Here is a 25,350-nt window from a genome sequence, read left to right as displayed (position 1 = left end):
AACAGCGTTGCCCCATCCCGTGGCAGCGACGCGAGATACTCCACTGGTTGCGTTCCCGTTTCTCTCTCGCAACCAGTGGATTCAAATTTTGTTTTTGTTTATAAAACTTTTGCGGAACTCCGTTTTGTGCTCGTCTTCCAGGGACTACGAAACCACCGCCACTTGTTCGAAGGGACAGGATATGTAACCGTCGGTTGCTTCTCTGGTCTGTGAATCCACGACTGACGTCTGATTCAAGTAAAACACAACAAAAGTATGGATGTGCCGTCCCGTTGCTGGAATCGAGGAGGTCAGAGCGGAGATGTTCCTTTGTTGATCTGGGCCGAATGAACGACAGAGTACGTCGTGAGCGAAACAAAATGTCTCCGTGTGTGCTACGATGTGCCTGCAGTGCCGTCTCGCCGTTGGAGTCGCTTATAATTCGTCTACGTCCCAAATCGCCCCCATAGGCGACTGTTGACGCCGAGAGTCGTGACAAACTACGTTCGGATCGGAGATCAAGTTTTTGGGCTTCAGGAGTAGGACATGGTGCTGCGCTCCTGAAATACTCATTCGTGCAGTGATATTCTCGCGCAAACTGTTTCACCTTGTGCAAAGTGTTCATAGTTATGGACGTTGTTTTCACAACTTTTCTTCGATGGGCTAAAACGTCGTCACCTGCAACAGAATCCACATTCTCGCGCCGTCGAAGGATGGATAAAGTGCGTGCGTGACAGACGTCGGCGTTAACATCGGCCTATATGATGCGTGGGGACGTCTTGCCCCCCAAAAGACAGGCAGTGGTGGATCGCCTTCGAAGGAGGATTGAACTTTACCGCAGGCACCACAACGCAACGCTACCTCGCTATGAGGCGGCAGCGAACGCTATTTACGAAGAGCAGCATCAGGACACTCTGATGCTGAAGCAGAGGTACTTAGAGTCAAAAACGAAGAAAGCAAAAAAGAACGAGCACAAGACAGTTAAAGACAACAGCAGCAATGCAGGGTCTTCAAATGCAGCGGATGCACAAAAGAACTTGCTCGGGGTAATCCAAGTTCACTTTCTATTTCATGATCTTGACAGCACGGTTCAAAACAGCAGAAAGAAGACTGTGTGTGCTGCTGAAGTTACGCCGCGTGTGGGCTTGCATTTTTTAAATTTTTTTTTTTCACGAGTAACACATTGTAAGAGATGTTCAAGTGTGTGACCTGCAGCAAAAAGCGATCATGCTGACGTTGCTGAAATGATCACTGGTCATCTACTATGCTACACAATGAACTGAACAAACTGAAATTTTAGAAAAGTGGTTCATGAATCCGTAAGTTACGTACACTGGGGAAAGCTAATGACTGCACAAACGAATGAAGGGCATGAGTAACATGGGAATTTCTTATTTTCGCCGACATCGAGATAGTAGTCATTCTGCGCTTTTAACACTAATGTGGTAAAATGTTGTCAGTTTGTGAGAAGTGTGTTCAGTATGAATTAGTTGACACGCTGAACCCAACCAACTGACGAGAACATAGGCGGAACGTTTTCAATCTGCCGGAGGGGGCCGGGCACAAGCCCCCTTTCGTACACAGAGGTCGGGGAGGGTGTCGAGAATTCCGTGTTGTGACGTTGTGAAGCAAATTTTTACACGATTTTCATGATCACTCGCATCAAACACGATATTCTTAGGATATCCCTCAAAACGTTCACCTTTAGTGTCAGCTGGGTAGACTTCCCGGAGGGGGCATGGACCCCTCCTAGGAAAGTTTGGGGGGGGTTAGCTCAGGCCCCCCAGCAGTCAGCACCTATGGCCAAGAACAATAATTGCGAAGAAGAAAATATCTTGGCAGTTCTTGTTCCGAACACCTTTCTGTTCTCCTATTTACTGTTGTTTGCACCTTCTGTATTGTTGCAAAAAAATATGTAATGGTGAGTAACATAAAAGTCACCAATGTTATACCATGAAATGAGGTGGAAAAAAAAACCCAGAAAATGAAAATCCCCCCCATTCCTTCCTAAATGAGGAGAGCAAGGTTAACCTGACAGTCACTACATCCGCATGTATTATACATCCACTAGTCTTTAATTTTGCTAATTTAAAACCTCACACTTCAATTGCAGAAGTTCAACAAGCCAACGCCATCAGAAAACATGGAACCGCCCTTGGAGTCCAGCACTGGAGATGTTGGACATCTTGACAAGGACCAGCGCTCTTGCAAGGCCTCTCGCAGCTGCACCAGCACACCGGAGCAGCAGCAGCAGCTCCAGGAATCTGGAAACATGCAATCACAACAGCTCCAGAGCATTCCCAGCTTTGACTGCATCAAATCCGGAATGTTACAGCCTGGAAAGCAGACGCGACACTCAAGTTCTACTCCAAAGTCACCGGCAAATATCAGCATGGGCAATATCAAGCTCGAAAATGACGTCGACGCCACCTTGTGTGGGGGAAACACCAACGGAGTACCCGGCTCGCGGTCGCAAGACTGTGGTGTGAGCAGCAAGCAGGCTGAAACCACATCATCTACTGGTGAACAGTTTCCCGACTCGTTTCCTAACCTCGGATTTCCGGAAGACACGTCGGAAGTGTGGGTCGACAATCCAGAAATCCTGCGTCACCTTATAGACGACATCACAAATCCGTCGGACTTGATGACCGACTTCAACTTTAGTTACGGTGTTGAGACTTTGAAAGAGGGCTCGAACGAAAAAGACAGGAATGGTGCAATAATGGGGCAGGGCGAAAAGAAAAGCCAGGAGGTGTCGCAGTCTTTCGGACAGAGCAATCCATTTCCGAGCCACAGCCAGACGTCAGGATCCGGCTTCGAGTCTCGGATACCCAACCCGGTGGATGTGATGACGCGAACGACGGGAGGCCTCTCCCCAAATTTTCCCGGAAATATGCAGTCCCCCGGACAGTACCCGTCGCCGGACCTCAGCGGGCTCGAATTCAAGCTGTCGGAACCGAGTCTCGCAGCGCAGACGTTGAAGCAGATGGCGGAACAACATCAGCAGCACAAAAACTCTCGAGCGAAGCACACAATGAGCATGCCGCCGCTGAAGCGAAGTTTTGCCGACACTTACGAAACCAACGTCGGGCCGATGCGGGCCAGCGTTTTTGACCCGGCGTCGAACCAGATGCCGAAACCGCTGTCAACGTCGTCGGTGACGTACAACAGCATGAATTATGCCACCCAGTCGGCGATTCAGTCACCATTCCACATTGATTCAAGTTCAAAACAACCCATGAACATGATGGGTACTCAAGGGTTCAACAAGCTGGAGGCTAACATGTACGGGGCCGGAAGGGAGCAGCAGCAGCAGCAGTGCCAAACAAAGAAACCCCTGATGCGGATGCCATCTACGGAGCTGCAGGTGGTGTGTGCAACGAAGATGGGGCCGTACTCGAGTAGTGCTGAGGAAAAGGCTGCGTTCTTCAGCAACTTCAAAGCCAGCCTGGCACAGTTCAACGAGACATCAGCGTCGCCACCTCTGACGAAGAGTCCGTCACAGTTCAACAAACGGATGACTCCATCCCCGTTGAGTCAGCAAGGACAGATGATGGTGGGTCATCGTCAAGTACAGGTAAAATTGTGGTCGAACAAATTGGTAGTGCACTGCTAGCAACACTACGCATGCCTGAGCATGAAGCTTCAACGTATTTAGATGTTGCCACAGTACAGGTACTTGAGAACACTAAGCACTGCACATTCAACATACAAAGAGCACTTCTCTTTTTTTTGCTTCTTCTTCTTTTTCCAACCAAAAAACCTGTTTCTGCACCAGATACCGCCTGATTTTGCCCAGTTTTACAACTCCTGAAATAAAAAATAAAAAGATTTTTGTAGTAGCCTAATACTCTTAGCCTTGCGGATCTGTCGTAGATTGTAACTAGGGTTGCCAACAGTCAACCCCCAATTTATGAACGGTCAACATTCCTGGAAAAATAGTCCATAAATCGAGGTTTGTAATAAGGAAGGGGAAGGAGGGAATTTGCAAATCGAGGGTTGACAGTATTTAACTGGCAGTACATGCCGTATACCAACCTGTATTTGCTCGTGCCAGCTGCCCGTTGAAATGCAATACTGGCAGCTTTTCGCCGATACTTTACCAAAGAGAGGGTTTGAACTGTCCACACGGAACAAGCAGTGTGTATATACAGGGTGTCCCAGAAAACGTGTCATTGAATTATAATAAAAAAACTACGCCACCTAGAATCATGCGGTCAACAGCATTTGTTCTTATTAGGTTTTTGCCACCTCCTAACGTGAATGTCATGTACTCCAAGTTTAATTATGTAAACATTTGCGAACTCAACTCGGAAATTTGTCAAGTAAAGGTCACTTTTTTACTCCACCCATATGAAGAGCATGCCGAATTCACTCAAATTCATGATAATTGACAGCGATATTCACGAGCTGTCCCATGGGAAAAAATAGCCGAATATCATGCTTTTCGGGGCACTGGACCATAACGAGCAATGACTTTTTGAGCGTAATCGCTCTCAGTGCGACGAAAGGAGGTTCCGAAGCCAGCCCACAGAGTGATAGTAGAAAAAGTAACAGTTCCTAAAATTGGGAGAGGGAAAGCATTATCCCAGCGAAAGTCGGACGTGATAAGCCGTGCCTGTTTTATCCCTTTCTGCGTTTTCGGGGAGGGCTAGGTTTCCAACCTCCTTTCGTCGGACTGACAAAGATTGCGCTGAAAAATTCATCGTGCGCTATTCTGTGCGACCTCCGTAGAGCATGATGTTCGGCTATTTTTTCCGATGGGATAGCTCCTGAATATCCCTGTCAATTATCATTAATTTGACTAAATTAGACACGCTCTTCACATTGGTGGGGTAAAAAAGTGACCTTTACTCGGCAAATTTCCGACTTAAGCTCGCAAAAATTTACATAATTAAACTTACGTTACACGACATTCACATGAGGAGGTGGCAAAAACCCAGTAAGAACAAATGCCATTGACCGCATGACTCTAGGTGGTGTAGTTTTTTTATTATAATTCAATGACACGTTTTCTGGGACACCCTGTATATATATCTATACATTCAAACTCCTTTACAACGAAACTCAGGGGACAGCAAAAAAAATTCGCAGTAAAGGTATTTTCGTTAAAAAGGATGTCCATTATTGGACCTATAGGGCTTCAGTGGGACCGCAAAGAAATTTGTTGTAGTGGTATTTTCGTTAAAAATGTGTTCGCTATAAAGGAGTTTGACAGTATATCTCTTTTTTTTTTACAGCCTGCTGAATGAGTTCTGATATGCTTCTCTTCCACCGTCTCCTATTCAAACTATTACGCTCACCCAATCATCCCCTCCTCTCCCTCTCAGTTTCACTCACTCAGCTGGTATACATATTTCTTGTTGAAAGGTGGCAACCCTAATCGTAATGTACATGCACATTATTCTGTTATGTGTCGTACCACAACTCCAGCAAAATCCGTTACCGTTTTCCTGTTGCAGGGCAACCAGAACTCGCTGAGGCCACAAAAAGATCACAAGGAAATCGCCCCTCTCAACATCTCGTCGAACCCGTCGTACGCGGAGGCGCTCGCATTTTCGAGCACAGTCCACACTCCGGCCACTTCCCATTTCCAACACCACTCCATGCAGCATAAAGCTCAGCAATCCAAAACCGTAAGCTTTCCTTACAACGAGCTGCAGCCCCGTCCCGTCACATCGACGGCGCTGATGTCCGACGCTCAGCAGCACCCGCGGAACGCGCAGAACAGACCGCCCATGACCATCACGAGCCAGCCGTTCCAGAACTTCGCAAAAATCAATGTCGGACCGGTCCAGCGACATCCACGTAACATCATGCATTCCATCAGCCCCGCGGGCATGCAGCAGACGCAACAGCCATTCGTTAGTCAAGCTCACGTCTCCTCGTCGACAAAGGGCAACATTGTATCATTCGTATCTCAGCCATCACCTACAGGACAGTTTGCCACAAACCAGACCAACTTCAGCCTGCCCAACATCGCCACCATCCGCAGCAGCATGTTGCACGCGACAAGCGCGTCTGCCATGTCGCACGGCAACCAGATGTTCCCCCAACACAAACTGCTCTACACAAGTGCCGCTCCGCGACCCCAGCGACTGCCCGTCAACGTGGAGTGGCGGCAGACGACGGTGCAGCAGTCGTGCTACCAGCAGCAGCAGCGACCACAGGGTGCAAGGATGAACCAGCAGTTTACGCAACAGCCGGTGCAGCGTGTTCAGGTTCCTCAACAGCGGGCACAGTTCCAAGCGTCCACTTTACAGTCCATGTCCCAGCCATTGCCGCAGCTGCAGATTCCGCAGCGGACTGTCGTTCAGAGCGGCGGAACGTTCTCTCCGTCGCTCACGTCAAACATATCGGACTTCAGCCTCGAGTTTTTGGACAGCATCGAAAACAGTGACTCGGACCTGCTCAACTTTGACCCAGTGAACTCAAACTTTGGCATTCTCGAGGACGTGCTCGGGGGAAAGTAGGCAACGTCGTTGTAAAGTCGAAACGAGTTATTTTTCTATCTAGCAATGCGCGAGAAGTGATTGATACTCAAAAAGGGGAGAGAGCTGCACAGCAGCAATCAGTAAGTAGAAGATATCAGTATTTATATGCAGCGCTCAAAGTGGGGCAGTATATTTTTTTTTAGAAATACATACGCGGAGAGCGACATTTTTCGAGGCACCTCATTACGATGATTAACGTACGTGTTGATAGGATCCCTTGACGGGAGTGCTAAGTGCCAAGGGGTGATGCTGTGTTATCCCTCCCTGTCCCGAAAGTGTCTCGATATCGAAAACAGTCGCTGAAATTAAGCGATGCGATATTTTAAATGTGATGCCATGCATGGTCACTTGCATTAATATGTTCAACAAAAAAACAAATGATGTATTAAAAGGCCCATGCGCGGTTAAAGAAAAAAAGATTACATAAATGAGATTAGGTGGCCGATTACTGCGGCTCGTACCACCACTCTGAGCGCTGCTTGTCGACATTTACAGATATCGTTTGAACACCTCCACGTGCTTCCAAGCCTTTATTTTCTTTACATGTGAATAGGAAACAATATGCCATGGTTTGCAGTCGTTTTTACCACTTGTTTTGGGGGACCATTCTTTCTTTGCATTTATATTAGCATCTTTTACACCTGTGAATTAGAACATCTAACTGCACTTTTTGCGTGCACATTATTTTTTTAAATGCCCTTCAGTAGTGCACTTGTACATAGTATCAATTACTTTTTGTATTGAGTACCAGTACTTGTTCATCCATGTAAACGTATATACAGAAAGTGTTGCCAAATTTTTGGACATGAACCTTTTTGTACTATGCAATTTACAGATAAAGGTATATATAAACACTGTTTTTACATAATATCAGCTATTTTGCTCTACATGTTAAATGGCAGTGCAGGACAGTGGCGGACCCAAACTCACGTTTGGGGCGGTCGCCCCCCCTTCAAACGTCAGTTTAGACGTCAGATTTCCCTGTCACCCCTCCCCCACTGAGCGCTTCAACAAAGAAACCCCCTCCCCCAAATCGAGGGTCCGGATCAGCCACTGGTGCAGTGGCTGATGACCCCCCCCCCCCTCAAAAAAAAATCTGCTTTTGATTGCGGTGGAATGTCCAAAAATCACATCATAGCATTTTCAGATAAAAAATATGAGCCTAGCATATCCAGCGCGTGCACAGCTTAAAGGGGCACTAAAATGAAAAAACAAGTTCACTTCAAATTACGTTCCACGCTATATTAATTTCGTACTTGTTTTCATAATTCAAAACTTTGATTCCGTTACGGAACTACAATCGAGATTATACCGGGCACTTTCTTGCGTCGGCGCTAAGCAGTGAACGTTGTTTCAGCTCGTGCCTCGGTGCTTTTAGAGAAGGCTATAAAACCTGAGGTCCATACTCCAGGGTCGGCATGGTGTACAACAAAGGAGGTCAGTTCTAGTGTTCTACCCAGATCGGATTGTGCCCTTGTTGCGTGTTTTTCATGGATCGGCGGGTCAGTGGCCTTCCAGAAGACATGAATCACTACCATAACTTTCGTTAAAGCTGCTTGTGGGGAAGGCACCAGGAAGGTCAGTCTACTCGAGTGTGGACGCGCCCGTTACACATTGTTCATGCATTGGCAGGGTGGTGCTGTTCCAGAGACACTGTCGGCCCTTTCGTTAAAGCCGGCGTATGGGGAAAATACCAGGGAAAAATAGTCATCAGATAAGCCGCACCAGTGGATAAGCCGCAGAGCGCCCGTGATAAAAAGTTTAAAAAATCGCGCACGAGCCGCGGCTAATACACGTGAAATTACGGTAAGTGTTTCCTTACAGTGCATGACTGGAATAGTGAGGAGACTATCATGTGATACAGCATCTGCATTTCTTAGGAACGTCTACAAATATATTGCCCCTCTTGAATTAAGTGCCTTTTTCAGTTTTCTTATTTCTCTTGTGAGCATCAACTGATGAAGCAGATAGCTACCAGTAATTGGACAGCTACCAGTAATCGGACACACCTTGGACAGCTGTCCAAGGTGCGTCCGAATAAAGAAATAAGTCCCCAAGTACAGCTCGAAGCAGAGTTAACTGGAACGCCGCGTCGACCAGCGGAGTAAGGGGGGAGCCACCCTGGCAGCGTCTAGTAGAAATAAAGGTCGAGGAGGTTTTGACATTTCCATTCTAGTCGGAGGGGTGTTCGCTGTGGCGTGCCGAAGAGTGCGCAATCAGGCTGGCGTTATCAGCGCTGCACGCGTTTGTTTTGGGCCCTCTCCCTTTATTTCTGCTAAAGGCCGCCAGGGTGGCTCCCCTCTTGCTCCGCCGGTCGAAGCGGCATTCCAATTAACTCTGCTTCGAGCTGTACATGGCAGAGTTGGCCAGCACAAATATTCAAGGTTGTGTAGTCGATATTGCACTGCGTCAGTGCACCTGACGTTGAAAACACCTGACGTTGACCTGTACACACATTAGAAAAGAAGAGACACTTAATCAGATTAATTTAAAATGCACTGCAACTATTTATTTGCTTTTAACAAGCAGAAGCAACACTGTACAATATATACATATAACTAGAACCAGAAGTTTTGGGGGAAGCATGTCATCCTAAATTTCTTAGACAAAAATCATGCTAGACTTTCTGCAGTAGAAAATGCATAAATCTTAAGGGTCATAAGTGGAAATTGGGGTTTTAATCAGACACAGTACTGATGAAAATCATAACTCTACATTCCCAGGTTAGTGCTGAGAAGTAGCTAGGTACTCTGGACATCCGTAATTATATAATTCCAGGTAATTGGTACTCGACATTCCTGTATTGTTATGCCTAAACAAATTATTGTATTCTAACATGTAAATGTTCAGAACGTGTAATGTAACATATGTATTTGCCACGTTTACTTCTGTTCTAAAACTTCAATGTATAGTATAACGCACATTTGCACGCAAGTGTCGACGAAGTACAATTTATGTGGATAACAAAAGAAAATTAAAAATAAATGAACGTATTCATTTATATATCACACTCGTCCATTTGTGTGCACATTTGTGCATGCCTCACCAGAGTTGGGCAAATGTTACCAACAATCTTATTCGATTTTTTCAGTAATACAGAAGTATGAGTTATTTAAAGAATTTTGCAGTGAGGTCAATAAAAGCAACTGAATTGCTCATGAACTGATCATGGATACCTTGCGCTGTAAATCCACATATTATTAGTTATCGAATCACACGTGCATTCAGTTTTGATTGTGAACTGGTTTGGGTTAATCGATGTCCTATCCCCACGGATAATAAAGATAAAATAGATATTGTGGGAATACCAGGTAGCAATAAAATTTCTCAGGGTGTCGTCCCACGTGCAATGTTTATCCTCACATCGCTTCGTAGTCGTAGTACAAACATTTGGAAAGAACCATGGTGTCCCCAAAACTTCCAGCCCTATGTACAACTAAATGCCACGAGGGGGCGCAGACAAGTTAAAATGCTGTACACGCAGATCTTGGCAATCTAAAATGTAAAAACTTCAACGTGGTACTTTTCAATGCAGCTTGCATTCATCCACTCCTGAACAAATGCGTACGAATTTAAAACATATTGCTACATGCCGGTATGTCTGCTACATACGTCGTAAAAACGAACGGGGGATGAAACAATGCGGATATTTACAGTGACTTATATTACACAAGCAAACCAGTCCTCACAGCCACTCGGGTCCTCGCTCGGCTAGCTCTCCTTGCCGTATTTCGGCCGAAACCTCATCGAGTAACGACTGCCGTTCTCTTTCGTGGACCAGGCAGGAGCGGTCGTGAAATCCGCATCCGCCTTCCACTGCTGGGTGGAGTCGAGAGTCGCCGCGTCACAATTAACGTCCTTTCTCCACTTTCGCATCTCACCACTGTGCGGCGTCAGCACCGTCCGTCTCTGGAAGTTACTGTTGTGGGACCTCTGCCACGGCACCCTGCGTGCTCGGCCGTATCCCCCCGCGGCGGAGTAACGGTGCGGCAGCACCTCGTGGAGGGGAGATACGGGAGAGCTCCCGCGCTTGTCTTCCACCACGCCGTTCGGCGCGCGACTTTTCTTTGGGATCTTGTAACTGGCTAGAGGCGAGGACACCTTCGGAGACGTGACGACTTGCGGTACGACCGCGTTGCAGGAGGGATCCGCCGCGGACTGCAGGCCGTCGAATTTTGGCGCGTTTTCGTCCGCTTCCTCCGACGTTTCGGGGGCGGGGCCGCTGTTGTCCCGTTCCAAAAGCCCTTCTTGAGCGTGCTGTTGCTTCTGCGTGCTGCTTCGCGTCATACGGGGACTCGCCACCTCGGCGTGGTCCGCAGGCACTTTTGGACACGAATCCTTCTTCAACTTCATCGCTTCAGCTTCTTCAGCTTCGACTTTCGTCGCTTCCGGAGCTGCCCTTTCGTTCCTGCTCCCGCTCCTCTTACCCGGAGACCTGTCCTGAGTTTCGACTTTTACCTCTTCCGCAGCCGCTCTCTCGTTCTTGCTCCCTCCATTTTTGCTCGTGTCGGAGGGACCTTCGGCCGTTTCTTCCTGCCTTCGCTCCTCCGCGCGTAGCATCAACTTGTTACGCAACCTTCTCCGCACAGAAAAGCTCCGCTCCTCCTCGCTTTCCGCCTTTTCCTCGCCAACGACGTCGACTACAACATCTTGTGAGTCTACGCTCGAATCTTCCGCAAACATTGCAACGTCCCCGTCACTGCCGCACCGCACCGCGAACGACGACATCCGTTCTAACGCTTTGTTCACGCTGCCATTTGCTCTGGACTGGGGCGTCGACGTTTCGTCCGTCCCACTTACGGAAGCGTCCTTGGACGTGTCGTCCGTCGACTCGCCGTTCCACGCGGAGGAGCGACGCGACCTCAGCCCGTTGATGTAGTGCTTTGCGTACGGATTCGGCAGTCGACTGGGTGTGGCGGATTTTTTGCTCGGTTTTGACTGACCGAACAGGTCTCCTACGTCCTGCCCCTCGAGGGCGCTCACGATGAGCTTCGCGCTCGGCCTCGAAGCGTGAGGTTCTTCGGAATTCAGGCGGTCGTAAATGTGGTCCGTCTGTCCCGCTAGCCTCACTGCCTGGGCGTCCGTTTCTGACAACTGAGAGGCACTTTTGTCACTCATGATTTTCACTTGCTGCTCAAAGACCTCCCTCCTCATCTTAAGGAACGACTTGGAGATTTTCTCGCGGCGCGTGACCATGTAGCAGAGATTGCGAACCTGGAAGGAAAAAGCTTGTTACACACATGCCATTCATGGTGCGATTTTTGTTATCGTGCTCCACGTGACATTGTTACGCGCAACAAACAATCTTAGAACCAGGCGTGGTGCACATTCACGTCATCCGCAAAAGAGCACCTTGGAAATGGTTCGTGAGAAATGCGAGAACTAGCAGTGGCAGAATGTTCTTTCGCCAGTCAATGTATCAGTGCAGAACAAAAGAAAGCGAGTGACTGAATGGGCCATAAAATTAGGAGCGATAGAAAGGAGCTTGATAGTATGCAATAGAAGATACCCAGTCTATTGAAATGTTAACATAAAACTCATTCAGTGCACAGGTAAGAGTATCTTGGGGCTGGCTCTGTTTCTTATGAGATTATGCAGCACTGAAAAATAGCACCAACCTACAGCAGCAGTGTTCTTATTCAGCTGGATCATCAGTTGAATACAGCTGAATCAATGCCCTCAAGAGCATCGGCAACGTATACAACAGCATCAATGTCTTTGGTTGCACAAACAAGGTGTCAGATTGGCCCGTGCTGAATTATTATATGGCTGTAGGTCGAGCTGTAGGAATCATAATAAGCAGGCGGAAGGACTTTAATGCTGTGAGGGATGTGCTGTATGCCGCAGTGGACCTACAGTTAGAAGAAGACCTTTCTTTAAGCATTTTCACAGCACACAGATACATTAACAGTTATTGAAGCCTCGTCAGCTATTTTTGAATAAAGACCGTGGAAAAAGAAGGCGACCTCGCCTAAAAATTCAGGCAGCTCGATAATTCGCGCAGATTTTATAGCTCATAGAAGCCCATAAATTTTGTTCGGTAGCTGCACTAACTAACTAGTTCCACCACCACTGTGTCAAAGGCACACTGTACCCCAACAACACCGAATACCCTGTGGACCTTGAATAATGTACCAATGAATTCGTACATCCGATGGACATCCCCGAGATATCCGTGGGACGTACGAATACGTTAGGACATTATTCGTACATCCACAGGATATTCGGTGTCGTTGGGGGTACATACAACAAGCAGACACTAAGATCTCACAGTAGAGTTTGCTAGAGAAACAAGATAGGGAAGTACCTACACCATCCAAGAAGCAGTGCGTTCCCAAAGCCTCTGGTGCACGAAACAAGCCAAGCAATGCGCTCGCACACCGGCAAAACACTTAGAGCATTGCGCATGCACAAAAGCAGTGAAGGCAAGTAATTTATTGAGCGAGTGATAAGAGCAATGCATTACTAAACATGCAAGAAACGAATGAAAGAAAGAAAACAAGATGCATCAAAAATGGCGACGCGGAAGCCGCCACGTCTCAGACAAGTAGCCTTTGGATACCCTTTCGAGATCCTGTCTCAAGTGGATGAACATCTTCATGCGCGAGTACAGGCTGTTCTCTTGCAACTTGTCCAACCGGTCCGTCTCTTCGTGCCGCGGCGTCAACAACGGCTTGTCGTGGTTTGCCTGTCAACACGTGAGGATGACGCAACGTTGACAATCTCGCCCAAAGTCGGCAAAATCGTGCAAAAATGTTCATCGCGTACCTTCCGTTTCAGCTTCCAGTAGTTGAATACAAAGTCCACAACCACGGGGTCTATCGAAAGTGTGTCAATGGTATCCTTTGTGTTCACGTGTTTGTAGAATTCTGCTTCGATAGCCTGGATTCTGTCACAGTTGGGGAGGAAAAGAAAGATTTCAGTCCCATCGAACACGTAACAAGCGTAGCACGTGTTAATGGAGATGTGATAGGATCGATGTCAGCCTTGTTCTATCTTTTTGTGTATTAATCGATATAGATATATATATAGACAGATATTAACATCTCCCCCCTTTTGTGGTATCTCAAAGTTATTTTTGTGTGTAATTGATGCACTCTCTCTCTTTTTTTTTCTTCTTTGTTATTATAGTTTATGTTTACAAACTGGTTATAACCCGGCAGGCCCACAAGACGCGCGTTTATTGCTGTGTTCTATCATGTTCGGGACAGCAACACAGGCTTTGTCCTTGCTGTCCCACACCTATCGTGTGTATCTAAAGCTCCAAATAAAAATATTTTGATCTGATTTGATTCGATTTAATGCGGCAACTTACTTGGCCAACCTCACACCATCTTTCTCCTCGCTTGTCATTTCAATCTCCCTTCGGCCAGGATGATTCTCTCGTCTCTGCGCGCGGCATTCCCCTTCAGAGTCCGAAGATGCATGGGCGTCCTTCTTTCGACTGTGCTTTGAACAGAATGACTGCAATGGACCAAGGCATCACGCTCAGCACGGCAATGCCACCTGCTTGTGGATGTTGCATGCCTCTGACCATTGGTAGAGCCTGAAGTTTTAGGGTTTTACCCAATTCTTCCCCGAGTTTGCACCCCTGATTGAAGGTTGCCTCTTTAGGGTGAAAGCAGATTTTTACCTGGCACATTGCCCTCACTAGAATGTCTGTAGGAATGCACTAACTTACTTGTTTGGCAGAAAAATGCAGTTAAATCACCGTTTGTACCAAACCGCTACAATTAGTTTGAATAACTGAGCCCGATTTCTCCCCAAATTTAGCGTACTGGAAGTTTTTTCACCCGAATTTGCACGAATTTAGTGCGCATGTTTATTTACCCGACTTTTGCCCCCGAATGTAGGAAAAAATGTTCCCAGAAAACTTCAGGCTCTAAACATTGGTAATGCTCTAGCATGACAGAGTTTATGCACAAAGATACACATGCTCAAAAGGAACTGAACAATACTAAACCGAACATTTCTCTCAAAGGAGCCTGTCAGTAACGCAAAGGAAAATTCAGACGACACGAGCTCTTTGTGACTCCGAATTGTAATGAAACCAATTGGTAAACACCCTATAAAATGTATTCCAGAGAAAAAAAAAACTTATAAACAGCACAAATCCTAGGTTTCCCACCTTCCCCTTCCTTTTTTTAACTTTTTTTAGCAGCATTACGCATATCCCCCCCTCAGGTTTCCCAAAACACATCTGCAGGAAAGTGGTTGCACAAGTGGCTGATATGTTGAACTGAGATGCAGGATGTTCACGAGATGTCTAGTTGTATTTCTTGTAAGCCTTAAAGTAGCACAGAAGTCATTTTTAAAACCTAGTTTTCTTCCTATAAAACTGTTAAGTAGGCCAGTAAGATGCACCATGCGAAGTAATTTACACCACACAGTCATAATTATCGCAGAAATTGAAGTTAAGATACGCCGCAAAAAGCGACCGTGTGCAACGGTGGTGAAGAGCAGTACCAGCCTGTGATCTGCCTGGAACCTTGCGCTGACGCTATAAGGAGAACGCTCACTGATTGGCCTAGAGAAATGTTGTCTGCTACTCCGCTGTCGTCTGCTTCTCGGCTGTTCGGGGTTCTGATAAAGCCTTTCTCCTTGCTCGGCAATGCTTCGGCCGCTCCTTCTATCCCCAATCCTCCGGGAAAACTGGCAAAACAGGTTTACGGCGGCTAAGGAACAAGGCGCTGACCCCCACTGACCGGCAAACCAGAACGAGTTCTCCTTATACCGTCATCGGTGACGTGCCATCATACCTCCTCATCCTCGTTATACCCGGAGTGGCGAGTTAAGGGTGAAGGCGCGGAGCTACGTTTATGCAAGTTTTTTTTCTGGGAAACAAATATCACACATCAAAACCTTTCGCGCTATTCGGTATAATGACACACACACTTTCATCAGATGTCTTAATCTGAATTTTTTTTTATGGCCCTCTGTACTCCTTTAAGATAGTTTTTTTTTCTGTTTTTTTTTTTTTTTGTGCAGACTCACCCGAAGTTTTACACCTTCCTCAGGGTTCTCATCGATTATGGCCTTCATCTCGAGGCTGTTCTCAAATGCACAGGTCACGTGGTAGGCGCGCTTGCAGGTCTTGATCTGAAAAATTAAATTAAAATTAAAAATTAAATTAAAATTAAAAGCAACCATCAATTAGGAGCAGGTTCGACTTCGACCGCAGTGTGCTGTAGGGTACAATTGCGTGACTCACCGAGCACTGTATGCAAGCACCGGATTTCTCTCGACACAAGCAGCAAGTCAGCATCCAACGACTTGCCTATGAAACGACAACAAGGTGTGTTACAGCAATCGATGTTTTGTGATCAAACAGACAGCAAAGTTTAGGCAGTGTGTTAGCTCAATCGGTTCTCAGCAGTTTCTACTTTTTGGTCAGTGCGCCATGTCACGAAATACAACAAAATATGAGGCTTATAGGAAACATGAGTTAATATCCTACATGTATCATGGATGTGTTATAAAGTTAATATTTCATGATTTTGACCTAAATATCGTAGCAACAACCCAAAACAATACCACCTACATCATCGTCCTTCTGCAAACTTGACTGAGTGTAATGAAAGCTGCTAAGTGGCCATGTTTCCAATGAAGATATTATGCGGCTAAGAGCAACTGGATTCTAACAAATTTTCATACACTAGGCACAATTTCGAAATTCAAATTCACCGTGTAAGAACCATGACAGCTATCAGACGGTAATGTGACATTCTGTTGGCAGTTATGCCCAGAGTGCCGCTGAAACAAACGCAGGAACTACACCTGCAAACACACACAAAAAAAAAAAAACAAATGAACATCAAAGCTACTTGACACTCACGGGAATCTGTGAGATCTTGGTGATGGGTTCCATTTTCTCCACACACCCAATGCTCACTTCGGGGATCCAGAGGGCACAACTGACGTGTGCCCACTTTTGCCCGCTCCTGTAAATGCACCGTACTACAACTCAGCATTTCTTCTGTGCCCTGGCTCATTTCACACCACATATGATGGGTATTCACAAAAACAACATTCCACAGAATACTCCAGCAGAAGACAAAAAAAAAAAAAAAGTCATCTTTCTGCTGCCACGGTTACTCTCTCTTCAACACAACGTCTCCTCGTGCAGTGCTAACCGTGGGGAATATCCCGAGGAGCTGCCACAAGATATTCCGCAGCAGACGACAGGAAAAGACGCAGGCAGTACCGTATGCTAAGTGTGCGGTGTGCCACTCCCGATATTCAGGCATTGCATGAACGCGGAACACAACATGCGGTGGAACTTCTGCCTCATGAGCAGTTTTTGTTTTCTTCCATTTCTTCCACCAGGATATTCCATGGGGAAGTCGCTTGCACGAATACACAAACAGTGGTAAAAGTACCTTGTGCTCTTCATAGCTCCCCCTGTATTGGGGCAGAGGAGACAAGAAGGCCGGATGCCCAGTGCGCATGTCCGACACAGCCAGCTGCCTTCCGGAATCGACGTGATTCCGTAACACGCTTGGTGTACGCACAGGTCGCATGCGTCGCAGAACACCATTTCATTGCCCTCCTCCGAGTCCGGCTGGGAATAACAAGATGTAATCATAGTCGGAGGTGAGCACGGATTGCACTGACAGTATCTGTATCAGTACACTGACACACTGACAGTACAGTACCCGCATCAGCACGAGACAAGCACATGCAAGATCCGTGACCGAACTGATATTGAGTATATCCACACATCCACATTTGTAGAACAAAAATCTAAGTAACAGAAACGTTACGTTAGAAACATTTTCACTTTTCAGCATGCAAGCTGTTCAGGAACATTATATCATCCACAACTGTCTAGTAATAGCCGTTCAACGCACGGCAGTACAAGGGTCGACGAACTTCTACGCAGTAATGCTCATTTATGGATGAAATACAGACACATGGTGGTTTTTATCTGCATTTTATCCGCACAGATTCCAATGTGGCATGCTTCTACTGTAAACCAGGATGTCATGTGGATATGTGCGGTTCACGTTTTATTAACTTGTGAATTCACCAGGTGGGATGTTTGGGGACTATCCTCTGGGACTTGTGGTGCATGTTCTGTGTGGTTATACTACGGGACTTAGAGAATAGAGAATTGTTTGTCTTTCTGCGACACCCATGTAGAATCCCTACTTGACTGAACTTGACTTCGATGACCCAGCGCACACCCTCTAGTTGAGAATGAGGGTGAAACAACGAAATGTTGTTCGAACGAGTGCGCAATCCATTTTTTACTAGTGTAAATGATGCCAAAGTGTGCTAGATGTGTACTAAGATAATGTTACAATAAATTGCACTCCACGAATCAGTTTGACTGTTCTGTTCGACTCATTCGCTGCAAACTTTTCTCTACTGTGCCATCACCATTAATGACATTTTGTGGAATTCAATGTTTCTTGGCTTAGTAAATATCACTCCGCAAACTCTACTGACGCGCTTCTACCGATTCAAGTTGTTACTCACAGAACGGCAGACGTCGCAGATGACGTCCTCGTCATACTCAATGCCCAAACCTTGCTCAGTCTTGATTTCCCGTTGCAGATTTTCGTAACACTGAAATCAGCAAAAGTGCGGAAATTAGCGTACGACACACATTCCTCTTAAACGTTCTGCACATTAAAGCGGAGCGTAGAATATTTACCTGCGTCTCAAGGTCTTCCATAATCATTTCCATTTGCACTTCTGGCACTGGTGGCAGGCCTGCACACAGTAAAAAAAAAAAAAAGGTTTAACTCTTACGTTCTGGAACAGTGAAACTTAATCCAGCGCTCTCCGCCAAGTCATAGAGTTATCGGCAGTAATGTTGTTAGCAACCAACGTAGCGATGTTGCAAGTACTATTTGACCCAAACATTACGAGTTTGTACCCTTATGTCAGCCTAGCCTTGCAAGCTTTTAGCTTTAAAACTATCTACCCCAGCACCCCAGGGATGTTGAAATCCAGAGCCAGTCTGTTGAACTAGAGCCGCCTCATATTCACCCTTTCACTGTTTAGCAACAGAAGGCGCAACCGGAATATGTCCAGGGTTCCCAGCGTCAGCGGCTGCAAGTGGCGCCACGCCCTGCCACTCATTTGAGTTAAACCCTTTCACTATTGGTAAACAGTGAAAGGGTTTAATTGAAATGAGTGACACGGTGTGGCGCCACATGTAGCCTCTGACACTGGGAACCCTTGCCAACTTCCGGTAGTGCCCTCTGTTTGTAAACAGTGAAAGGGTGAATATGTGGCTGAAAGCAGAAAGAAACCAGCACATCCTGTACAACCAATATGACTGTTCGAACATGTTTCCCTGCATGTACAGGGTGTTACCCTATAAAAGTCTACCCGCGCCGGCATGCCGTGCTCGCCAATTACTCAATGCAGGCGGTACAATGTGTTGCCTACGTATAAAACTCATAAGGAGATTCCATCATGGTAAATATCGAAGTGATTGAGCACCTTAACGCAAAGTTATAGCGCAAAACGTGAGGTTCCCGTAGTCAAAACAGCCCAGATGGCGCGGCTCGGTTAGCAGACGACATCCCTTTTGGGTGTCGTCTGCTGAGTATGCGTCAGCATTTTTCGTTCCTCACGTTGCTTACTTCTGAGCAAAATACGACAGTTACACGAAAGCGAAATGAAAACTGCAGTTCCACCCGGCTGGCAAGATATGCGACACGTTGTCGTGTGGGAAGCAGCATGTCAAGTGCTCTTCTCAACGCCGCCATCTTGTTTGTTTTGACTATGGGAATTGCACGTTTTGAGTTATAACTTTGTGCTGCGGCACTCAATCACTTTGAAATTTACCAGGATTAAATGTCCTTATGAGCTTTATATAAAGATAGCACAATGTGCCACCTGCATTGAGTAACTGGCGAATACGGCGTGGCGGCACGGGTAGACTTTTATAGGGTAACACCCTGTAGAATCACTAAATAAGCTTCACTTCGAAATAGCAACACTGAGTTCCAAGGGCGACCAGGAACGCAGTCTTGTTTCCGCACCACGCCAGCGCCATCCCCAGTTGAGGATCAAAGAGAGCTAGCACAATGCTGCCCATGGGATAGGGAAGCGTGTGCGATTGTTGCGCAATAATCCATGTCCTGCCCACGAGAACGTCCCGAGGATGTCAAGGTGAGCTCTAAGTTGCCGAGTTGTCTACCTCAATGAGCAGGTCGCAACAGAAAGCAATGTTTCGGAGTGCGCTAGATAGATGGCACTGCGATGGCGTGGAAACAAGATGTCGCTCCTGCTCGCCCTTGGAACTCAATGTCGCAACTCTGAAGCGAAGCATATTTAGTGACTCTAGCTGCGTGTATCTCTAGGCATTCGGTGTAACTTGTACCGACTGAAGCTATATGCACATTATATTAATACTCTAACATCCTGAAATATGTTACTCAAATATGGGCCTATGTTTTCATGTTCAACGTCTGTCGTGTAACCTCAAACCAGCAGCCACACTCGCTCGTGGTTTCCTCTCAAAAGACTTGGAGGTACTGCGTCTTGCCAAGTACAAGATGAGTCTATTTGAAAAAGACTGCCTTGAGTCCAAGAGCCTTAAGTTTAAATCTTTAAGGAGCATGGAAGGCACTTCGAGCTTGTTCTTTTTTGCTGTTGCTGTTGTTGCCACATGGCATGAACGTACTACCTTCAGGAATGTCATGAAAAATATTTCCTTCGGGAAGTGCGAATTTCCAGAGAAAATGTGTTTACGGGAACGTGCGCAGCTAGTGGGACAAGTGGCGGAAAGGCACAATGCAAAAAAAGAAAAAACGAAATGCATGCCCCACTACTGACCCGAGAGATTGAAAGCTCCCCTGTGTACCAGGATTGCACACTGCGCTCATACTGTCGTGTGAGAATGTGTACCCCCCGAGGCTTGCAATCCTAATTTCTACACGTCCTGACATTTTTGTTTCAAGTGCTTCCACCTCCTTTAAGACAAGATTTAAGTCATCTCACAGCTGGACACCAAGGTGATGTCCACAAACGTGCTTAACAATAACGCATGCCGAGAGATGGCCCTGGGCACGATGTCTGTCCAGTCTTGAGTCTATGCACAAGTATTACGGAACTGAACGTAATGTTATTGGGTAAAAAAATCTGCGTCTTATACACGAGGAATTGCGGTAGTTTAGGAAGCTGACAGAGGGGATACTTGCAGCTGTGGCGTGCTTCGATAAATGTTGTGTTTAGATGAGTATGCGCAATGTTGTAAATGACAGATATTGCGAAGAAATATTCCCAGAATTAAAGGGTTGAGTGGGGTGGCCCCATTCAAGGACCTCCAAGGCCTTGAAATATTGACTCTCAGATTCAAGGCTTTCAAAGGGTTTCAAGGCCCTGCGCGAACCCTGGTGTGCTGACACGCAGTGTTTCCAGCCTGCACGACTTTGAAATCCCTTTTCTCAAGATGTCACGTTGCATGCGGCAAAATATGGTAAGAGCCCCAATCATGGGCAGCCACTAAAACCAGCCTGCATAGTTCTTCACTGTCGCATCTTACGTTTGTTTTGTTTTTTCATGGCACAAGGCAACTGTTGTTGCATCTTATGTATGGGGATGTGTGTGTTGTAACTTCCTTCAAATGCTACTCTTGACACCGTGAAAAATTGATGATGGAAGTGCTGCATGTATGTGAAAGCAACCAACTCCTGATGGCAGGCCAGTCACCCCACACAGCTTCCACTAAGCCAAACTCATTACTTCAATCACTACTGTACTCCGCACAATGAGCTCAACTCAATTGTTCCGTTACCGAAGCAAAACTAGTTTTGGGAAGAACATACAAAACCGAAAGCACACAAGAGCTCGACAAACACCCTTGCCTGTTCGTCCGCCCCGAACACGCAAGCATTCTGGAATGCACAACACTACTCAACAACTCGACATGAGTGAGTCGTTCGAGGATTCTCTCTCTCCCAACAAATATTTCCGCCGATTTTTGGGGGGGAACCAGGTCCGAGGCGGAACCTCGGAAATGTGGCGATTCCCTGAGCGGCACCACACGTAAACTCCGTGCGACCACAAACTGAAACACACACCGTATACGTGTCGCTCCTCATTGAAGTGCGTCAGCCACTGCGCATCCAGAGAGTCCAGGTCATAGCGGCACATCTTCTCCGCCTGAGCGGTGACGTTGGACAGGACGTGCAGCTCGTTGGAGAAGAAAGTGTCGTGCGACAGCCGCAGGTATCGGCCCACGGGCAGCTTGAAGTCTCCCGAGCGAGCCTTCTTTTTCTTCTCCTTGAGTGGTTTCACAGAGGCCAGGGGCACCAGCTCCGGATTCACGGGCACCTGCACTCCTCTTTCCCACTCTGGCTTCCAGCTGTCCGCAATGGGCCAGTAGTCGCTCTGGTCCAGTGGATCGCTGTCTGCCATCTTCATTGCGCTGATGAGGTCCTTGCGGAATAACTGCGACAAAGCATTGCGATGGAATTCTATCTGGCACTTCTTGAAAATCATTTATAGAGCTGTGCAAATGGTAATTATACAGATCTCTATACAGTCAAACTCCTTTACAACAAAACTCAGGGGACAGCAAAAAAAAATTTGCAGTAAAGGTATTTTCGTTAAAAAGGATGTCCATTATTGGACCTATAGGGCTCCAGCGGGACCGCAAAAAAATTTGCTGTTGTGGTATTTTCGTTAAAAAGGTGTTCGCTATAAAGGAGTTTGACTGTACTGTATATACTGCACAATTACCTACCAACGTATTTCCTCTAAAGTGATAAAAAATTCTAACTGGCGACGTACTTGCCGGAGGATTGTGGGACTTTCGGCAATTACCTTCTAGGAACTTTTGCCACCATTTAGGAAGGCTTTGGACATTTTTTAATTGCAAGAAATTTGTTTATTTTCGAGTGAACTTTGAAAATTGCAAAGCAAGCCACGCTTTGTTTTTTTTACAGAAATATAAAGTCCTCCACGGATAAGGACGGACCCAACAAAAACTATGCGCAGTATCGCGACAGAATAAGTCTTAAAAGATTAGTAAAAATTCCGCTTCAGCCCCGCCTCCTTAATTGTCGCAAAGAGCGAGAAGAGGAAGTGTTCCCGCCTCTTGTTTTACTTTTCTTTCCACTGCTTTGACCTTGATACTGGAGAAAACCGTCTTATCACAAAGAAGGCAATACAAACAAAGGCGGGACACTTCCTCCTCTAGACGCGCATTTCGCGTGCGCTTCTTTGCGAAAGTCAAGCAGGCGGGGCCAAAGTGTAATTTTTTACTAATTTTCTCGACTATTTCCGTCGCGACACTGTGCATGGTTTTTGTTGGGTCTGCGGTTATCCATGGAGGACTTCATATTTCTGCAAAAAAGAAGTGAGGTTCGCTTGGCAATTTGCGAAGTTCAATTGACAAAAATAAATTTCCCACAACTGAAATTATCCAAAGCCTTTCTTTAACGTTGGCAATAATGTTTCCAGAAGGTAATTGCCGAAGATCTCACAAGGTGCTAGGTGCTTCGTGTCGTGCTGAGTTTTGCCTTTTGCTTTTGGTGCGGTCACAACCTCCTGTAAGCATGGGTTGCAAGAACTATACCGCAAATTTTAAGTCCTGAGTAGTATAGCTCGCCGAAGGCAAGGGGAATAGAGCCGCAGTGCACTTTTATCCTGTCAACAAAAGTCACGTGCGCTATTGGCGAAAGCAAAAATGACCAGCTGTTGACAACCAACCCAGGAAGGAAGGCATTCCGAGGACCGAAGGGCTTTAAAAAGACCGGAGTAGCCACTGAACTAGGCGGTACGGAATATGACCTGTTGTGGGACAGTGACGACGACTCAGACAACTGCTTAGAAACAGAAAATTTGGACGCTCTAGTAGCAGTGACAGCGAGAAATGTCACGTAAATAAACGTACGGTTGTTCTTTGCACTTTATGCGTGCATGCCCCCCCCCCCCCCCCCATCTTAAAAAAAATTGTTCTCAAAACGTCCTGCGTAAGTTGTGCACCCCTAACTTTGGCCACGTTTTTTGAGAAAAAAAAGTACACAAATTATGCACGTAAATACGGTACATTTGGGTTGGAAAACACATATCTTCAATTCAAAATTCAAATAAAGAAGTCCATTATCAACTTAAAATTTAAATCAAAAACTCAATTATTCGCTTCGGTTTCAGAAAAATCCAAATACTCGCACAGCCGCAATCATTTAGCCTTACTCCAACATGCTAGTGCATTTAAGGGGACAGTCCAGAGAGCCATTGACTTATGTTGAAGTTGTATTAGACTAAGTTACGTGCAGATGCCACATGCAAAATTTCATCCAGCAGAGCGTTGAAGTTTTTGAGATAAACATGAAACACAAATGGCATGTCCAGTTTCACAGTGACACAAGCATGAGCTACAGCACCTAGCTTGATGTCACAAAGGTGTTCGGCAGTGTGAAAGTGCTGGCAATAAAATTAGACCGTAAATAATTTGGCTGCTAATTTGATGGAAATATTTTGCGTAGTGACTCTGAGCATCATCAAAGAGCATGTGCTTGTTTAGCTTTGACTTCGGTCCATAATGTCACTTTAATCTACTGCAGGAACGTAAATGCTGGAGAAAGTTGGTACCTCAGCTGGCTTGTTCTTGCCGTGGGAAACGTTGTAAATCTTCGGCATTGGAGGCAGGCTGTAGCTCTTGGAGGACGACACTGTGACAAGGTGCAAAATATGTCAGTTCCGTACCACAATAACACCTTAAATGTTACCCTTACTTCTACTGTCGTCATCCTCACAGGCACTCACTTTACGGACTCGCTTGCTGCCTGAGGGGGCTGGGATGGTCAGGAAAAAAAAAAGAACAAGACATGTCACGAAGGTTACTCACATACGAAGTACCATCAATTAAGTTTCATCCAACCCACTACTTACTGGCAGACGATGACGCCGCCTCAGACGCACGTTTGTTCTTGCCACCTGAGGCCATTGCATCAGGGTTTTGGTTTTACAGCTCCTTCGAACTACTGTGTCGACTGCGAACGTTTGAACACGAATAACATTAAATCTCTCTTCCCCAATACCGTTTAAGCCTTCCTTGGCTCACACGTCAAAACGTGAATGCATTTCTGCTACCATTCACGGGCACGATGACAGTGTTAAAAAGGTGACCGCAAAGTTCGTAAGGTTCAGAATGGAAGGTGTTACACACCTTTTCACGACATGTGATGAATTTAAGAATCAAGTGCTCCCAAACCATTAATTCCATTGGTCTTTATTTTTGCCCGAAACCCTACGTGTATGTGGCAAAAAAAGAAAAGCGGTAAAATTTTTCAAATCGCCATCACAGCATGTGGCGCCCCCTACCCATAGTTTTGTTTTTTGCAACAGATTTCACTTCGTAATTTCAATAAAGCTGTACCATTTCACTTCAAATCGCTAGACAGCCATACCTGTTCAAATCTAGGCACTTTTCAGTTTGAAAAGTTCTAATCAAATCCACTACAAGTGACAATCACCAGTTTCCCAGATAGCCATATTCGGATAACGTTGTGAATGAACTTGTCGAGAACATAAACAACAGCGCCCTTACTAGCATCTAGGACGCAGCGCGACACTGTAAAGGTGAATACGTTGCTGGCACCTGTGTTCCTCAAGACTGGACATGTCCTGATGCCCTTTTTTCAATGGTGTCTGTCGACGAGGCCACGGTTTGGCGCCATTAGACTACTCAAAAAGCTGCGCACACAGTACAAACACGTGTTCGTCACCAAAGGTAGTCATCTCGTACAGAAACCACCACTCGGAACGTAACTGGCGGATTGACCTTTTCAACTCTTTCTCCTGTTTAGGAAAACAGCGCACATAAAAGCACACATAGTGAACGGTGAACCTACGACACAAACGTGATCGCATCAAGCATTTGTGTACCTCGTCGTTTGGTGCCGCC

At 46.2% G+C, this 25,350-nt stretch overlaps 2 protein-coding genes across 6 annotated transcripts; one reads left to right on the top strand and one right to left on the bottom strand.

The window, feature by feature from the left end:
• The first annotated feature begins 12 nt into the window (after positions 1-12).
• On the top strand, positions 13-7,330 carry LOC135394788 (uncharacterized). Of its 3 annotated transcripts, none has more exons than XM_064625772.1 (3): positions 13-1,025; positions 2,093-3,535; positions 5,442-7,330. In XM_064625772.1, exons 1-3 carry the CDS (start codon positions 741-743, stop codon positions 6,450-6,452), a joined length of 2,739 nt encoding a protein of 912 aa, XP_064481842.1. In that variant the 5' UTR covers positions 13-740; the 3' UTR covers positions 6,453-7,330. The 3 variants fall into 3 exon arrangements, with proteins under 3 accessions (XP_064481842.1, XP_064481841.1, XP_064481840.1); XM_064625771.1 differs by having other exon boundaries at positions 2,093-3,550; XM_064625770.1 differs by having other exon boundaries at positions 14-1,025; positions 2,093-3,556.
• A 1,626-nt stretch (positions 7,331-8,956) lies between these two features.
• On the bottom strand, positions 8,957-25,342 carry LOC135394785 (protein Jade-3-like). Of its 3 annotated transcripts, none has more exons than XM_064625767.1 (15): positions 24,994-25,342; positions 24,336-24,436; positions 24,179-24,238; positions 24,036-24,115; positions 21,518-21,887; positions 18,133-18,191; positions 17,955-18,044; positions 16,853-17,034; positions 16,309-16,414; positions 15,685-15,750; positions 15,468-15,572; positions 13,789-13,937; positions 13,242-13,362; positions 13,036-13,161; positions 8,957-11,687 (listed from the first exon to the last, which is right to left on the bottom strand). In XM_064625767.1, the coding sequence occupies exons 2-15, from the start codon at positions 24,388-24,390 to the stop codon at positions 10,185-10,187; spliced, it is 3,072 nt and encodes a 1,023-aa protein (XP_064481837.1). In that variant the 5' UTR covers positions 24,391-24,436; positions 24,994-25,342; the 3' UTR covers positions 8,957-10,184. The 3 variants fall into 3 exon arrangements, with proteins under 3 accessions (XP_064481837.1, XP_064481838.1, XP_064481839.1); XM_064625768.1 differs by having other exon boundaries at positions 25,045-25,342; XM_064625769.1 differs by lacking the exon at positions 24,994-25,342 and adding an exon at positions 24,613-24,954.
• Positions 25,343-25,350: the final 8 nt, after the last annotated feature.

This window comes from Ornithodoros turicata, chromosome 5 (assembly GCF_037126465.1).
Source record: "Ornithodoros turicata isolate Travis chromosome 5, ASM3712646v1, whole genome shotgun sequence".
NCBI lineage: Eukaryota > Metazoa > Arthropoda > Arachnida > Ixodida > Argasidae > Ornithodoros > Ornithodoros turicata.
This window is presented reverse-complemented; position numbering and strand designations above follow the sequence as displayed.

Coding starts and splice junctions, on each gene's coding strand:
- LOC135394788 (XM_064625770.1), top strand. CDS start 741: ATGATGCGTGGGGACGTCTTGCCCCCCAAAAGACAGGCAGTGGTGGAT. Junction 1,026..2,092: donor CACAAAAGAACTTGCTCGGG/GTAATCCAAGTT, acceptor CTTCAATTGCAG/AAGTTCAACAAGCCAACGCC. Junction 3,557..5,441: donor TGGGTCATCGTCAAGTACAG/GTAAAATTGTGG, acceptor TTCCTGTTGCAG/GGCAACCAGAACTCGCTGAG.
- LOC135394785 (XM_064625767.1), bottom strand. CDS start 24,390: ATGGCCTCAGGTGGCAAGAACAAACGTGCGTCTGAGGCGGCGTCATCG. Junction 15,751..16,308: donor CCAAGATCTCACAGATTCCC/GTGAGTGTCAAG, acceptor GTCGTTTCATAG/GCAAGTCGTTGGATGCTGAC. Junction 13,363..13,788: donor GATGGTGTGAGGTTGGCCAA/GTAAGTTGCCGC, acceptor CAACTGTGACAG/AATCCAGGCTATCGAAGCAG.